The 17,836-nt window shown below is 45.6% G+C and overlaps 1 protein-coding gene across 10 annotated transcripts in view; it reads left to right on the top strand.

Moving 5' to 3' along the window:
• ROBO4 (roundabout guidance receptor 4) overlaps nt 1–17,836 on the top strand; it is a 106,123-nt gene that overhangs the window by 33,736 nt on the left and 54,551 nt on the right. For all 10 annotated transcript variants that reach the window (XM_083713455.1, XM_083713448.1, XM_083713449.1 and 7 more), the window contains exons 6-13: nt 1,008–1,135; nt 3,236–3,366; nt 4,880–5,099; nt 6,575–6,696; nt 8,647–8,818; nt 10,741–10,935; nt 11,665–11,707; nt 12,490–12,629. In XM_083713455.1, coding sequence (XP_083569581.1) covers nt 1,008–1,135; nt 3,236–3,366; nt 4,880–5,099; nt 6,575–6,696; nt 8,647–8,818; nt 10,741–10,935; nt 11,665–11,707; nt 12,490–12,629 — 1,151 coding nt within the window. The remainder of the gene's footprint in view (nt 1–1,007; nt 1,136–3,235; nt 3,367–4,879; nt 5,100–6,574; nt 6,697–8,646; nt 8,819–10,740; nt 10,936–11,664; nt 11,708–12,489; nt 12,630–17,836) is intronic.

Raw genomic sequence — 17,836 nt, forward strand, 5'->3', positions numbered from 1 at the left:
TTGTGATGATTGCTATGAGGTAGGCAAAACCACCGGGTTGGACTCAATTGGCCCAGTGGACAAATTCCTACCTGGCCCCATAAAACAGTGACCGTCGTAGCCACAGCAAAGTTCTTAAACATCAGCTTGAATCAAGGGAGGGTGGGTGGCAAACCCAACGAGGGGAAAGCAGATAGGGCCCCTGTTTAAATTGCCAGGGAATGGACCTGAGGGAAGCCTTTGTCAGGAGCTCAGCCTACACTCAAGTAGGACCCTGGCAGAGACACACGCCCAACTGGCATGTTCTCTCCCTCCTGGTCGATCGTTTGGGAGCTTCAAAAGCTATCTTCAGCCTGAACATCACACCGACTGATGCCAACAGACATCGGCACACTTAGAGATCCGCAGAGTCTTCGCAACTTGTGTAACAGAACTCAGCAACTCAGCATTTTGGCTAATCTACTTTATTTACATATAAACGCACATGGAGCACTGCAACATGGCTCCCTCTCTCTCTAGCATCAGACAGCAAAGAGAAAAAGAAACAAAGGACAATAGTCCCACTTCACGGAACACAGTAACACAAACATCCTGTCTCCATCACTTCCCACTCTGTGGAGTCAAAACATACACCGTCATGTGAAAGACGACAATGCCATGACTGCAATCACAGAGCAGGAATTCTAACAGCCTTCCCACCCTGTTGACTCTGCCCCACGGTCCAGCCCGTGTCCTAGCCTGCATCCTCATTTGCCATTCTGAGATGCAGTCTAGGATCTGGCCTCTGATAGGAGACACAGGCTTATGCCCATGCCCCCTATCCATATGGGGCTGTGATGAGGAGCCTTGGAGGAGCCTCTGCCATCTTGCAATGCCACCACACCTAAAAGGGGTGAACGGACTTGCGATGGCTCTTTCACACATGCAGGCCCTATTCCGGACATTGCAGCTGTGTTTAGGGATGAACATGCATTTGCGAAGAAAGCCTTGGTCATTGACTGTGGGTTCCGTACCGCTGCTCCCCATAGGTATGAAGTAAACAGAGAAAACGTCCTTCAGATTCAGCACTTGACGATGAACGATGCCGGGAAATATGTCTGTACTGCTCGCAACCAGGTGGGAACCATCTCTGCCAAAGCATCTTTAACTGTGCAGGGTAAGCGGCTCTTATCAATATCAATATTTGGCCCTTGGGACCCTGTCCAGGCCACACCCACTTCCCAAGCCACTCCCCCTGTGACCAGGCATGCTCCTTGAGGGCTTGACCTGGCCAGCTAGGACAATGGCTCTGGTTTGCCTGAAGGAAGAATGACCTCACCAGGAAGCTAGCCTGGCTATTCCAAGAATTAGAAGGGGAGGGACAGCCAGGCATTTGAAGGGTCTCAGGATACAGCCTCGTCCCCCACCCACCAAGTCATAACATTATGCAGCTGTGAAGAAAGGACAGCACATGAAAACAAAATAAGGAGCCCATGTCCACCTCCGGAAAGAAGAGAAAAAGTGAGAGGTGTTTTCTTTTTTTAATTTAACAAATGTTTTCCTACTCCTTTTCTGTGAAATGCACAGAAGAATTGAGGGGGGGGGAAACAGCTGATGTTAAGCATGTGACAAAATCAGTTAACAAGAACATTTATGTCTATTGCCAAATCACATTTCTTAAATTTTGCAGCTCCAAGCTGAGAGAGGGTGTCACAATTTGCTTCAATGTGCATAAAAAACAAGTTGGGAAATTAACCAAATGCCAAAACACACATACCAAGTAATGGTTACTTGGGTGTGAGGCCCTGGGACAAATGCCCCCCCTCTTCTGCTGTGATCAGCCCTGTGTGTAGAAACCTCTGGGTTCTGTGTGACAGGAAGGTAGCATACCATAGCGGGATGAGAATTACACCTGTTGTTTTGCCGCCTTCGCTTTTGGTACTGTTGACTTTTTGCCTCTGGCCACACTTCTTACCTTTGGCTCTATACACCACTGGCATGAGATCTTCAACAGGTTGCCCACTGTTGGAAGATGTCCATATGTCTGAAAAAGGTTCCTTGCCTTTTTGCTGTAGCCTAACGCGGGTAGCGCAAGGGACGCGGGTGGCGCTGTGGGTTAAACCACAGAGCCTAGGACTTGCCGTTCAGAAGGTCGGCAGTTCGAATCCCTGCAACGGGGTGAGCTCCCATTGCTCGGTCCCTGCTCCTGCCAACCTAGCAGTTCAAAAGCTCTGGCGGGAAGGTAAACGGCATTTCTGTGTGCTGCTCTGGTTCTCCAGAAGTGGCTTAGTCATGCTGGCCACATGACCTGGAAGCTGTATGCCAGCTCCCTTGGCCAATAAAGCGAGATGAGCGCCACAACCCCAGAGTTGGTCACGACTAGACCTAATGGTCAGGGGTCCCTTTACCTTTTTTAAGAACAACTAGGAGGGCACCAGGTTGGGAAAGGCCATAGAGGAAAGCCAAAATGATGTATTTTGATAATTGCTGTAGTTGGCATCCCTCTGCCTTGGGAGATTATGGAGGAGTGTACCTTTGAGGGTGAGGTCAAACTGTTGGAAGGTTGCAGCGCCTGCTGTGGATGGAGAGACATGTTTTGTTGCGGCTGGGACAGATGAAGGCATAGGCACTGAGTTGTGACCAACATTGGGTTGGCCCTTCGCTTGTGCAACGCCTCCCCCCAACCTGGCCAGGCCAGCTCAGCCCACCATCCCACCGCCAGCCACCTTACTTTTGTGAAAGGAAAGCCCTGCCATTGCCCTGGCGATCCTCAAAAGGGCAAGGCAGAGCCAAGCATCTTCATCCTGGTTTGTCCTTTTGAGGATAGCCATGAAATTGGGGTGGATAGCCCCCTTCTTGAAAATATTGGAGCGTCCCTGGCCCCCACGGCCCTCCGTAGATGGCAGCTCTGGGTGAAGGCATCCAGTTGTGTTGCTGCAGATGCACCAAGAAGTTTCTTCTCTCTGAGCTCCTCCCAGTGGTCATTCCTCCTCTGGTCATTGCTATGGATGCACAACCGGACTTTCTGTCTCCAGGCACTGGGGGTCACCTGCAAGCGATTCCCACAATGGCAGGATTGATGTTGCCAGCCTTCATTTATTGTGAGCTGCGTTGGTCACCATATCCTGTAAGAAAGCAGCACAAACTTAAGCATAAAGCAAAGGAAGGGGTGACTCCAAAAGGACTGACCTTATCATCTCTCAATTTGGGTAAAGTCCAGATTCTCCAAGGATACACCTTTGAGTCTGGGTTTTTTTGTTTTTGTTTTGGCTTTTAGATCCCCTGGACACCGGCCAGAGCAAGCAGGACAGGCCAAAAGATGCATTGAAGGAGCCGATGGAGGCAAAGGTTTACCTGGCAAACGTCACTGCTGTCCCCTCCACGCCAGCAGCCCACCTGCACTGGAAGGTGAATTAGATATAACAAAGGTGTAACAGAGCGCACAGATGGAGGCAGCATGAGGATATTCCACCCCTCCCATTGCAAGAATCTGCTGACAATGTTTCAGAAAGGAGGGGGCGGATTTTGCTCATTGCTTCTTCCGCTCCAGCCTGACTTCAAAAGGGAGTCTGAGTGTTATTTGTATATAGATAAGGTGACTGCTCAAGAAGCTGTAACACTCATGCAGTCCAGCGTCTCCAATTAGTCTTTAGTTAGTTTATGCAATAACTGTAGAGAATAAAAGAAGTTATACTTCAGAGCTGTCATTCATGTGGTTCATGCTCTGCTGTGCTCTGCTGACTTTTGGAACTGAGTTTGGTGCTCACAGCTCTGAGTTGTGAGTCCACAGCACTTAGACCTGCTCCCTGCAGTGGAAGGTCTCTGGGAGTGCTTTTCCAGCTCGCCTGGCCCAGTCGGGGCTGAAGAGGTTGAGCCCAGTCAGTGGCACTGGCTCAAAGGCGAAGCTGACACTAAACCCATGGGCCATTTCAGCTGGGCCCACAAGGTGGTTTCCCCAAATCATGCCCACCTCTCAATCAGCTGACGTTACTTCAGCAAGACAGGTTTTGGTTCTGCATCAGGTGTGGATGCCTGTTCCCAGGAGGATTTAACCCAGGATTTAATTCATCAGCTGACAGGTGGGAGTTAAATTCTGTTCAGGGAACAGGCGCACACAGCCAAAGGAATCCTGTAAAATGCAGACATCTTTCTCCCACTTCCTGCAGTGGCAGAGGTGGGGATGAAAGGGAGAAAGTAGCTGTAAAATGCAAGTATTTATTGAACACTGCTGTTTTAACCTGTTCATGAATGTTGTTCAAAATCCAAATTTTGAGCTGAATTGAGCTGGCTGTTCAGAGTTGAATTGCAAAAGCTTGCAGAATTTTAATTTAATTTAATTTGGGGTGAAGATTCTGTTTGGCTCTTGTCTACTCCCACTTTGTCCCATAGCTTCTGTGTTTCTCAGGGACCTCATCTATATCTGCAAGAGTCGCTTGACCCAAAGAATGCTGTGGTTTCTGCAGATATCACAGTTCTCTCTGATTTAGGGTTGGGAGAGAAATCTACCCACGTTGCATTTTAAGGCAAGCCTGCTTAATTCACATTTTGTGAACCAACAAGTCAGCTGAAATCAGGCAGCCATCCTTCATAACCCACACACGCCTCCAAATTCTATGACATCATTCTCCAGCCAAAAAGTGTGCATGAAAAGGCACACGATATCGAAGAAAATGACATTACATTGGAGGGAAATGCTTGCAAAAAATGTGTATATTAGTCAAAATTGCATAACTAAATGCATGCATTGTGTGCAGTTTTGTGCAGATGTTTTTAAAGGAAGAAATTGCAAGCCGAAAGAGTTGGGGGAAGTGAATTTAAGGTTGGAAGAATGAAAAATGGAGAAAAGCTTAAACTGGCAAATTTTCTCCATTCCTACTCCGAACCAGAGGTTAACCCAGATTTCCCACCTATTGTCTTGAAGGTTGTCTCCTCTTCCCAGCGCATAGATGGCTATGTGGTATTCTATCGCTCCCTGTTGCCTGTGACCACACACTGGGCTGAATGGCACGTCCAAAGCAACCACCGTACCATCGTCCCAGGGCTTGAGAGAGGCTATAAGTATGAGTTCAAGGTGCAACCATATTCAGGGAAGGTTTATGGCTTGGACAGCAATGTAAGGGACCTCTGGATCCCAGAAGAAGGTACGGCCCTTCAGCTAATTATTCTGGAATATGGGTGAAGAACCAGTGGCCCTCCATACATTGTTGGACTCCCATCAGTCCCAGTCACCACATCCTAATTGCCAGGGACAATGGAGGTTGTAGTCAAGCAGAGATACATCTAGAGCAGGGTTATACCTAACTGTAGTCCTTCAGGGGCTCTAGAGGGCAACAGGTTCCTCATTCCTGCTCTAGAGGCAGTGATGTGGTGTGATCTGTGCCTGGCAGTTTACTTTCCTTAGGCAGTGGAGTGCATGTGAACATAAAGAAATGAGTTATATTGGGCATGTGTGGCCCTCTGTCAGGCACTGTGCAGAGGAGGAATGGCGGAGACCGCCTCCCCAGCCTGCCCCTTCCAGAGAAGAAGACAGTTCAGAATTACAACAGGGGTTTGAGGGAGATCACAGCTCAGAGGAAGATGAGGGGGAAAGCTGGGCAGTAATGGGAGAGGAAGGAGGAGGAGAAGAAGAAGCACCAAAGGGGTGACAGCTGACAGATACAGTGTCTTTAGAAAGCATTCCCCAACCCCCAACCCCTTCCAGAACCCGGCGAGCATCGAAAGTAGGAGAGCAAAGACATCAAAGGCAGAGGGCACTTCTCAGCACCCATAGTGATGTCGCATGAAGGGAGAGAGGGAGGGGTGGATACTCACTTGGGGAAACATCATTATTCCAAAAGGCTGCATTTCCAAGCCTCTCTCTGTAAATATTGAATAAAAAGCAGTTGGTAAGGACTTTCCCTTGTCTTATCCATTCCTGGCAACCTGTCATGGGGATTTAGATCGTCTGATGCCTGACACCCTCTGGATGTTTTAGACTCCAACTGTCCCAGCCAGCATGGCCAATGATCTGGGGTGATGTGAGTTAGAATCTAACATTTGGAGGGCCACAGGTTCCCTTGGCCATTGATCCATTTCCCCCATTATTGTCTCACCTGGCTGGACACAGTTCTCTAAGGTGCCAGGGACAGGACTTTTTCTAGCTGTGACACCTGAGGCTCCTTTAACTGAAGACTGAACCAGCCCAGGACCTTCTGTCTACAAAGCATGTGGCTGAGCTTTGACCTAGCCCTTGGAGGCCAGTAGGATTCTTCTGTGCTCTTGCACCTTTGCAAAACCCAGGCAGCACTGAGCATTTGAACCCTGCCTTGTTGTCATGAAATGAAATTAAGAGCACACAATTCAAATGTGAATTTCCCCCATCCCACACTCTCTAGTCTTCTGCTGATAGTGCCAGCCCAAGGCTAATTTCACCACCCCTCTTGGAGAACCCGTTGAGATCCACCAGGCATGCAAAGGATTGGGATCCCTCAGTCCTAAACTTCTGATTTTGAGCTGTTGAGTTGTATGGAGGAGGCAGGAGGTGGCAGAGTAGATAATAGCATGTGACTGGAGGCCTGTTGCACCAGTAATTGTTGCTCCTTCTTTTCCTAAAAAATATCCTTTCCTTTCTTCCCAGTGCCTGGTGCTTCCCCTGAAAGCATCAGCATCACCACATTTCAAGATGCGAATGGCACTGTGATCATCCACTGGGAGCCCCCTCCACAAGACATGCACAATGGTATCATCAAAGGTTACCAGGTAAGGAGGAATGGAATTGGTGCCATTTGGGTACCACAATATCTGGTTGATGGCGTTGGAATAAAGGAATCTGGAGGGAGGACGATTAAGTGGTATTCCACCAAGGTCTGGTGGAACACAGCATTTCATGGGAATGGATCAAACTAGTTGCAAAGCTTCAGCGTTATCCAGCTGTTGTCCTTGAGGAAACTAGAGATGTGCTTGAGTGGCATGCAGTTACGTTTCTTTATGTTTCCTGAAATAATTACAGGCATGAGGAATCTTTGGCCCTTCAGGTGTTGCTGAACTACAGCTCCCATCAGCCCTAAGAAGCATGGTCAATGGACAGGGATGGTGGGAGATGAAGTTCAGCAGCATCTGAAGAGCCAGAGGTTACCCACACCTCATCTGGTTCTTACTTTGCCACTTCAAGGCTCCTTTCCTCTATTGCCTGCTGTCATGCTCCTTGTACATTATACGTGTTCAGCAGGTGTGCTGACTCTGAACTTACGTTCCATGGCAGGGTAGGGAATCTCAAGCCTGGGGGTCAAATGTGGCCCTCCTGACATCTTTACCTGGCCCTCAGAATTCTCAGCAGGCTGCACCCCTCACTGGTACTGCTTCACCCCTCAAGTGTCTTTACTTGGCTAGAATGTGTCCTTGAACTTTCCTCCTTGCTTGTCTGTGTGGAGGCAAGGGAGGGGCGTGTGTGTTTGTAGAAACTAGCCTACTTTACAGAGATAAAACTTTACATTCCTTGCCCTGCCCACTTTTTCCTACACTGGGATCTTCACTGGCTGCCTTTAAGTTTCCGAGCACAATTCAAAGTGCTTGCCTTCCAATCCTTGCCTTCCCCCATTCTTAAACCCTGCCCTTCTTCCATGACCAAGTCCTTCGCCATACTTTCTAACTAAGGTACAGACACATAGTATACTCTTTAGTTAGAAAGTATGGAGAAGGACTCAGTTGGAAAAACGCTTCCCTGCTTAGAAAATGTGTCTGCACAGGCATGGCTGAGCTGTGAGGCTGTGCCACCAACCCGTCCCTTTTACCCCTGTGGGTCAGAAATCATTTCAGGGGTACTGGAATTTATCCTCTTTCTAATCTGGGGATTTAAAAACAGAAGGTGGGGTTGTGAGTTTCTGTATAGTATACAGTCCTCTTCAGAGCTAGATCTGTTTATACTGAAACTCCCCGGATTCTCCAGCAGCCTGCCTCATCTCTTGTCTCAGTTCAAAGTGTTGGTGCTGACCTTTCAAGCCCTAAATGGCCTCAGTCCTGTATACCTGAAGGAGTGTCTCCACCCACATTGTTCAGCCCGGACACTGAGGTCCAGCTCCGAGGGCCTTCTGGCAGTTCCCTCACTGCGAGAAGTGAATCTACAGGGAATCAGGCAGAGGGCCTTCTCAGCAGTGGCACCCTCCCTGTGGAACGCTCTCCCATCAGCTGTCAAGGAGATAAATAACAATACAACTTTTAGAAGACACCTGAAGGCAGCCCTGTATTGGGAAGTTTTTAATGTTTGATGTTTTGTTATGTTTTTATATTTTGCTGGAAGCTGCTCAAAGCGGCTGCGGCAACCCAGACAGATGAGTAATAAATAATAAAATAAATAATAAAAATAAATATTTTTATAATAATAAATAATATAATAATAAACCAATAATAAAATCAATCAATCAATCAATCAATCAATTCCTCTGGCTTCACACACTACTGGCATGTGTGCCCTCCCCCCCCAAAAAAAATGCAGCCCACAGACTGGAGAAAAACTTAGCCTTAGCCACCCCCTGTTATTTGACATCTTTCCCCAACATTGCATCTATCTCTTACTGCTTTGCTAGATTTGTGACTCTGTGCAGGATATATTTGGTTCCTCTCATGTGTGCTTCTGTTCTGCAGAAATTGCTGTCTTGTGCCGCTCTGTGTGAGACAGGCTGACGTTTTTCTTCTCTCGCCTTGTGTTTGCAGGTCTGGTTCCTGGGCAATGAAACTCACTCAGGCTCCAACAGAACAGTGGATGGAGAAACACACAGCCTAGAAGTGACAGGCCTGGCTAATGGGCAAAAATACTGCGTCCAGGTAGCAGCAGTCAATGGAGCTGGAATTGGAGTGCCCAGTAATCCTGTTTGCAGTGCTGTAGGTCAGAGGTGCTATTTTGTAGCTGATCTCTTAGTACAAGGGTGGGGACACCTGTGGCAATCTAGATGCTGTTGGACTACAACTCCCACTATTCCTGACCATTTACTATGCTGGCTCTGGTAGATGGGACTTGTAGCAGTGCCAGTGATGGCCACCAAAAGAGGGTGCCTTTAAAAGAGGATGGTGCCAATTCATGGACGAGAGCCCAAAAATATGGTTCAGAAGCTTTACTTATATTAGTAAAGTAAAACACTTTTATATGCGTTCTAACACTGTGACCAGCACCAGATGGCACTGTGGAGTTCCATCTTTTGTCAACGTGATTTCCCTTTATGAAGTTTACAATGTGTTTAACTGAAACGCTTCTTTGATGTGCCTAAATCCAGCCCTACAGAACTTCAAAACAACTTAGAACAAATAAATTTACATCCACTTAGTTGCATAATTTCGTATACTGATCACAACATAAGGCATAATATCTTAGATTATAAATATCTTGCGGTCTGAGCTAAAAACCAAAGCTCTGTCTCTTATCCATTGCAGCCTCCATTAGCCTCAGGCCGTTTTCCTGGAGTCAGAGATTCACACAACTGCAATACCGCCTCTCCCCATATGAACCTACTCGGACCCTGAAATCATCCTCTGAGGCCTTTCTTCATGTGCCTCCTCCATGAGAGGTCCGGAGGGTGAAACATGAGAACAGGCATTTTCTGCAATGGCTCCCTGTTTGTGGAACACTCTTCCCAGGGAGGCTCACCTGGTGTCTTCATTATACACCAGGCATAGGCAAACTCTGGCCCTCCGAATGTTTTGAGACTACAGTTCCCACCATCCCTGACCACTGGTGCTTTTAGCTAGGGATGATGGGAATTGTAGTTCCAAAACATCTGGAGGGCCAGAGTTTGGCTATGCATGTTATACACCTTTAGGTGCCAGGCGAAAACATTCCATTTAACCAGGCCTTTGGACGATTAACATCTGATGCCCTTTTAAATGGACTGTGAAAGGAGGGATTATGGGCTTGTCTTTGTTTATTTTAATGTGTTTTTATTTTGCCATTCTATGTTGTGAACCGCCCTGAGATCTACAGGTATAGGGCAGTATACAAACAACAACAAAGAGAGTATCTCACCCAAGTTGAATGCCTCCAGATTAACATATGCATAGACCTGTACTACAGTCCTTCTCATGTGATTCTGAGCTAAACACCTTGTGACTGAGCCAGCAGAGATACAGCCCCACTTAATGATTGACCTGTTATCAGCTTTAGTGGAAATTTTCAGCCATTCTTCACAGTACAATCCAGGCACATTATAGATTTGTTTCCCATTTCGATGTACATTAAAACAATGATACTTAACAGGACTGTAGCTTCCTCCTCCTTAGTCTCAGTGTAGTCCTTGTAGGGAGGAGGATGGGGAGCAAAACTGGGATGAATTGGCTCTGCCCGTCGTTGGCTCTGGCTCCACCTGCTGTTGGTCCTCTTCCCCTCCAGCTGCCATGGGCATCTGGCATCACTCCATCATGAGCCCTGCCACTCAGCTGTAGCTGCGCCTCCCATTGAAGATGTTGTCCGTGCAGCCAGGGCTCATCTACTGTGTGTACACATAGCCCAAACCTTCTTCATTCTTCTGTGGCTTAAGTTCACCATCACACCTTCTTCCACTGAGAGTCAGTGTGGTGTAGTGGTTAAGAGCAGTAGACCCGTGATCTGGTGAACCGTGTTCGCTTCCCTGCTCCTCCACATGCAGCTGCTGGGTGACCTTGGGTCAGTCACACTTCTCTGAAGTCTCTCAGCCCCACTCACCTCACAGAGTGTTTGTTGTGGGGGAGGAAAAGAAAGGAGAATGTTAGCCGCTTTGAGACTCCTTCAGGTAGTGATAAAGCGGGATATCAAATCCAAACTCTTCTTCTTCCTTCCAGAGCCGACAGTCGAGAAGATGGCCAAGACCCCAGACTTCCATTCCGCCAACTACATCCTGGAAGTGGTGCGCCAACCTGTCTTCATTGCCAGTGTAGGCTCGGCACTCTGGGTCATGCTGATGGCGTTCACGGTTTACGTTTGCCAGCAGCAAGCCAGGCAGTATGGCCGGAGACATCCATATGCCCTCGGTGAAGGTAAGGGAAGCAGAAAGAGTCTGGCTTTAGGCTTATAGAAAGGGCAGTGTTCTGACTCATTGCAATGGGTCCCGGGTGGGTAAATGGGCTCAGTGTAGGGTGTCAGTCTGAATAGGACTCTCTACCTGTGGGGGGAAACCTTTTTCAGTCTGAGAGCCCCATTTCCTTCTGGGCAACCTTCTGAAGCCCACCTTTCAGTGATAGGCAGAGCCGGAGACTAAAGTGGGTGCAGCTATTATGCAACCTTTACCATCGTACGATAGACTAGTTTCTACATACAGTCAACCCAACCCTCTCCTATCATCTGTCCTGGCAAGCAATAGGTCAAAAACACTCAAGGAGGGTGTGAAGCAGGGATGCAGCCTGGGCAGAAGTGTTTTGGCCTGAGAAGATTTCCAAGAGATATACAGAGATTGCTGGGTCAGCGTAGGGAACCCTGCTCTATTCTAAGCAGGGATGCATGAAAAAAAATGTCACAGCATGTGCACTGCATGTGATTGTATGTGGGGGGGGGGCATTGCTTTCTTGAACACCGCCCCCCAAGCAAGTGAATACAGTAAGCACACCAAGAGGTAACTTGATCCCAGGTCAGGAGTTAAGTTGTGGTCTTACTACTTTGGCCCTAGGAAGAGGCTTTATGCAGTGTGGCAGGGAGTCATAAAATGAATTATCAGTGAAGACAGGTTTGCCTGTCTAATGCTATTTTGCCATGCACCTCACTCTCTCCAGGCTTGTATAGAAACGCCAGTGATGACACCATCATCAAACACAGGTATGCTGCCGTTCCTCCGCTCTCTAGGGATGCATGCATATTTATATCGGGGCAAGACAGCTCTAGCAAAATAGTTAAATGTCGTGGAATGTTTGATGACAATCAGGGGGCAAGTTATCACCCGCCCCCACTGTGTCCCAGAATTAAATAGCAATTTCACTTCTTTATTTCCTGTCGTTGTCATGCAAAACCAGAACAAAATCGCTGCAGTTCTATATATATATGTTTTGTTGTTGTTTAGTCATTTAATAGTGTCCCATGGACCAGAGCACGTCAGGCACTCATGTATTCCACTGTCTCCCACAGTTTGGTCAAACTCACGTTAGTAGCTTCAAGAACACTGTCCAACCATCTCTGTCGCCCCCTTCTCCTTGTGCCCTCCATCTTTCCCAACACCAGGGTCTTTTCCAGGGAGTCTTCTCTTCTCATGAGGTGGCTTCAGGATCTGTCCTTCCAGTGAGCACTCAGGGCTGATTTCCTTAAGAATGGATAGGTTTGATCTTCTTGCAGTTTATGGGACTCTCAAGAGTCTCTAAAGAGTCTCTATATATGTTTAGTCTTCTTGTAATGGGGGGGGGCTGAGGTATATACTTCTGCAGCTCACTAGTCCTGTGTGTGCAAATGAAGACACCTGCCAGGTTTGAATGCCCAAGCTACTAATAGAGTCATGTCATGTCCTTCTCTGATTTCATAGTCTTCTGTCTGTTTAGTCAGTGAGTCTGTCTGCCACACTACCGAGATTCGCATCTATGAAAGTGTGCCTATTTCCCCTCTGACTGTAGGGTAGACTGTAGCGATTCTCCCTGGCTTTCCAACACATGGAAGTCAACTTCAGGCTCCAAGAACTACAGCACCAGCAGCAGCTTGAGCAGTCAGATCCTGTGGACTGAACCAAAAGATAACCAGAAATCCCACAAATCTAGTAAGTGTCCCTTCACAAGAGCAGGTGGTGGTTTAGTTTTGCTTAGAGCTTGCTGAATTTTTGATGAAATTTACAATCTGATCCATTTCCTGGGAAATTTTCTGCTCTTTAAACTGTTAGAGAATTTCATACATCGACCACCCTGGAGAACATTTGGCAAGATAGCCTGAGAATATTGTTCTTTACAAGTAAGGTGCATAATTTTGGGTGGAACTGTGCATCTGGTTTTAATATTGTTTATTACAATATGGTTGTTGCCCAAGTATAGGGGAGCATTTATCCTTGCTCATTTCGACTTCCGGAGGCGGCGCGAACGGTAATGGCTGCCCTTTCCTAACCGGGAGAGGGAAGCTACGCTGGAAAAGGGTCGTCCGCTACGGCGAAGCGGAGACCCATTCTGGAAAACCGCAGGCAGCGGAAGCCTGCGGTCTCGGGACCCGGCGGGCGCCAGGAGCTACCCCCGAAACGTTGAGGGAACCCCGTAAGGGGCTCCGGATCGCAGAGGGGGTAGCGGCGCTGTGGGTCTATGCGCATTCAGCGGAGCGAAGCCGCGTTGCCGTTGCCGGTGAGCGCCGACCTTTCTTCCTTCAACACAAGATTCTAAAACGTAACAACCCGTGAGTAATTGAGGACTTTACTAAATTTCGGGACTAAAAATATTGAAAATAAGCTGAAAGCGGAGAGACGAGGAAAAGGAAGTCCGTCCTCCGCAGCCATTGACTTTTAAAGCAAAGAGCAGGAGGAGTGGAGGCATAGAGAGAACTTTTGACAGCTCAGATTGAGCACCCGCAGAAATTACTTTTCCCTTTAAAGACTGTAAGCAATTGAATTTTGGACTTTTATTAGGACTTATATACTCCTTTCTTTGTGGATTACAATTTTGTTTAAGAAGCCCAGGTGTCAGAACTGCCTGAGCAGTAGAACTGTCAGACTGCAAATTTGGATACATTCTATTTAAACTTTGAGACAGTCTGAGGGAGTTCAGAATGGTTACGTTCTTGCATTTTGGAACTCCAGTAAGCACAACTTGAAATATTGTGGCAAACCTAAAACCAACTCTGCTAAAACTACTTTTGTGAAGATCCCTAAGTATTGGCTCAGATTTCGTATGTGGAATGGATTCTTCTTCCTAGGACATTTTATGCTCCCCCTAGAGGATTGAGGATTTACAACAAAAACATTGTTTTACTTTCTACTTCCCGGCCCTTTGTTTGACTGCTACCATCTGGGCCGTAGCTTTCCCATGGGAATAACTCAGCTTGACCTTGAATGCTAGATAACTTTGGAATGAGTGGCGCAAAAAGAAAGGGATTAAGAACCAGACAAACAACTCTGACAACCGTAACTGCAGCCTCACAAGCACGCAGATCATCTGTGCCCACTTTGCCCTCGGAGGAAAAAGTCACCTCCCTGTCACAGGCAGGGGAGGAAGAAACTGAGGATTTACAACTAGAAGAGATGGCTTCAGGAGGATCTGGTTCTGTACTAGAGAGAATTCTTGAGAAATTGGAGTCTTTGGAGAGGAAAGTTGACCAACAAACTGCGAAAATTGACCTTAATACAGAAACTTTAAACAAATTATCTGGGCAAGTTGCACAGAATGCACAAGCAATCGGACAACTGAAGGAGGCTGCAGGTGAAAATCAGAAACTGGCCGAAGAGACCAGCCAAAGAGTGGGAGAGTTGGAAAAAGAAATAAGGCCGCTCAGTAAACAGGTTGGGGAACACCAGACCTATCTCTCCATGTTGGAACTTCGGAACAGGGAGATTAATTTAAGGATAAGATCGATACCAGAAGTGGAAGAAGGTAATCTAGCTGAGTTTCTGACCAAAGAATTCTCCAAGTTCTGGGGTCTAGAGGAGGAAGATTTTAAAATTGTGTCAGCCTTCAGACTTGGAAGACTCACAAAGAGAGAAAGGCCCAGAGACTGTTTGATTACGTTGAGATCAAAGGAGGAAAGGGACAAGATTTTGGGCCTGCACTACGGAAGCTCTTTGAATATTTCGGACAAAAGAATTGAGATTTTTAAGGACATTCCTAAACAGCTGTTGGATCTTAGATCTGAATATTTGGACTTAGTAAAACTGCTGAGAAGCAACTCAATCATCTTTAGGTGGGACTTTCCCCAAGGACTATCTTTTACCTTTAGAGGGAAGAAGATTAAAATTAGAACTTTGGAAGATAGGGATAAGTTTTTGACTGCCTACGGAGAGGACCTTCATAAAGGACTTGAACTACCCTCAGGGCCTGAACCACCACAGGTGCCTGTACCTCAGAACCCTGAAGACTTACAGAACAAAATACCATCCCAAGGAAACTAAACAGATCTATCCAGGATGTCTCTGCAACTTTTAAGTTGGAATATAAATGGCTGCAACAGCCCGGAAAAAAGGAAGAAAATCTTTCACATATTAAAAAAGGAGCAACTAGACATTACTTGTTTACAAGAAACACATGTGACTAGGCTCCACAGAAAAATATTGGTAAATAAAAGGTTAGGCCAAGAATTTATATCTTCGGACTTAGTTAAGAAGAGAGGAGTGGTGATATATGCAAAGGAGAGCCTCTCACCAAAATTTCTATTTAAAGATGAACATGGAAGAATTTTGGCAATTGAAATACAGCACCAAGGAGAGAAAATTTTGATATTAGGAATCTACGCTCCAAATGAAGGGAAATCAGAATTCTATAAGAAGTTGCATGAGATTATGCTGGATTATCTGGACTATGATAACATCATTATGATGGGAGATATGAATGGGATCGTTTCTACAAACATGGATAGGTCACAAAGCCAAAAGGTTACTAAAGAAGGCAGACTACCAAAGACCTTTTTTGAAATGACAGACAACATGGACTGGATTGATATATGGAGGACAAAGAACCCCTTAGGGAAAGAAGGAACATTTTTCTCTGAAGCCCAACTGACTTGGACAAGAATTGACCAAATATGGATTTCTAGAGGTCTGGCTCCTAAGGTGAAGAAAGTGGAAATCTGCCCAAAGACCTGCTCCGATCATAACGCGTTGAAAATGGACATGACATTATTACCAACCGGCTCCTTTAGATGGAAGATGAATGACAACTTGTTTAGAGATCAGGAGATTATCAAGAAGGCCAAAAAAACAATAAAGGACTATTTTGAGATAAATTTGAACACTGCTGTGGAAAAAAGAACAATCTGGGACGCAAGCAAAGCTGTGATGAGAGGGTTCTTGATACAACAGAACGCCATAAAGAAAAGACTACAAAATGAGAAAAAGGACAAGATTTTGGGGAAAATTAAAGAGTTAGAGAAGAAACTAAGAGTAAACCCGAAGTCACAGCCGATTTTGAGAGAAATTAAACTTCACCAGGCACAATATTCCAAACTGATAAATCAGGAAATAGAATGGAAGATTAAATCAATGAAACAAAAAACATTTGAATCGGCTAATAAATGTGGGAAACTGCTGGCATGGCAGTTGAAGAAGAGACAAAAGCTGAACGTAGTAACAAATTTGGAAATAGAAGGAAGGAATATTCAGAACCCGGTGGAAATTAGAAAATGTTTCCAGAAATATTTTAAGAAATTATACACTCAAGGGCCACAAAAGGAGGAAGAGATTGCAAAATTTTTGGAGAAAAATGGACTTAAAAAACTATCACAAGAAAATAGATCACTCCTGAATAGTAAAATAACACGACTAGAGATAGAACAGGCCATTCAGAATATGAAGTTGGGCAAGTCTCCAGGGCCAGATGGCTTGACCTCCAAGTACTATAAGACATTAAGTGACTATTTGATTCAACCATTGATGGAGGTCAGCAATGAAATTATGGAGGGAAAGAAGGCGCCTGAATCGTGGAAGGAAGCTTTCATCACATTGATACCAAAATCAGAAACTGAAAAGACACAACTTAAGAACTACCGCCCCATTTCCCTTTTAAATGTGGATTACAAAATATTTGCTGACGTTTTGGCAGGAAGACTCAAAAGAGTTTTAAATGAGATAATTCATAAAGACCAGGCAGGCTTTCTCCCAGGAAGACATTTATTTGCTAATACAAGGAACATTATTGACATTTTGGAACTTTTGCAAACAAATATTAACACGAAAGCAGTTCTAATTTTTATAGACGCGGAGAAGGCCTTCGATAATATTTCTTGGAAATTTATGAAGGGGAATTTAAAAGAAATGGGAGTGGGGCGGGGTTTTGAAAATGGGATTGACGCGATTTATTCAGAACAAAAGGCAAAACTGATAGTTAACAATGTGGTTACAGAAGAGTTTAAGATTGAAAAAGGGACACGACAAGGCTGCCCGATTTCCCCCTTGCTGTTCATTTCTGTCCTGGAGGTGCTCTTGAACTTGATTAGAGGGTTGGTGCAAGGGATTCAGATCGGAGTGAAACAATATAAACTTAAAGCTTTTGCAGATGACCTTGTTTTGACATTGCAAGAGCCAGAATCTAGTACAAAAAGAGTGTTACAATTGATTCAGGACTTTGGTCGGGTAGCGGGCTTTAAACTAAACAAACAGAAAACTAAGGTGTTGGGAAAAAACTTGACAGATGCAGAGTCAGAACGGTTTCAGAGAGAAACAGAACTAGCTGTGGTTAAAAAAGTAAAGTACCTAGGGGTAAACATAACAGCAAAAAATCTGAGTCTATTTAAGGATAATTATGAAAAATGTTGGTCTGAAATTAAGAGAGACTTGGACAGTTGGTCAAAATTGAAGCTTTCTTTGTTAGGCCGAATTGCTGCTATTAAGATGAATGTATTGCCTAAGATGTTGTTTTTATTTCAAACATTGCAAATTGTGGATAAGACGGAGTGCTTCAGGAAGTGGCAGAGAGATATTTCTAAATTTGTCTGGCAGGGCAAAAAGCCCAGAATTAAGTTTAAGATATTAACTGATGCGAAAGAAAGAGGGGGCTTTGCCCTGCCAGACTTAAGGTTGTACTATGAAGCCGCAGCTTTCTGCTGGCTAAAAGACTGGCTACTTCTAGAGGACACTGATGTGTTAGATTTAGAAGGTTTTAACAATGCATTTGGCTGGCATGCATACTTATGGTATGATAAAGTTAAGATCAATAAGGCCTTTAAGAACCATATTGTCAGGAAAGCAGTGTTTAATGTCTGGACAAAATACAAAGACCTATTGGAAAATAAAACTCCAAGATGGCTATCACCTCTGGAGGCTAAGGCCTGAAAAAGACCCAA

The sequence above is a fragment of the Podarcis gaigeae genome (genome assembly GCF_964106915.1).
Source record: "Podarcis gaigeae genome assembly, chromosome: 15".
NCBI lineage: Eukaryota > Metazoa > Chordata > Lepidosauria > Squamata > Lacertidae > Podarcis > Podarcis gaigeae.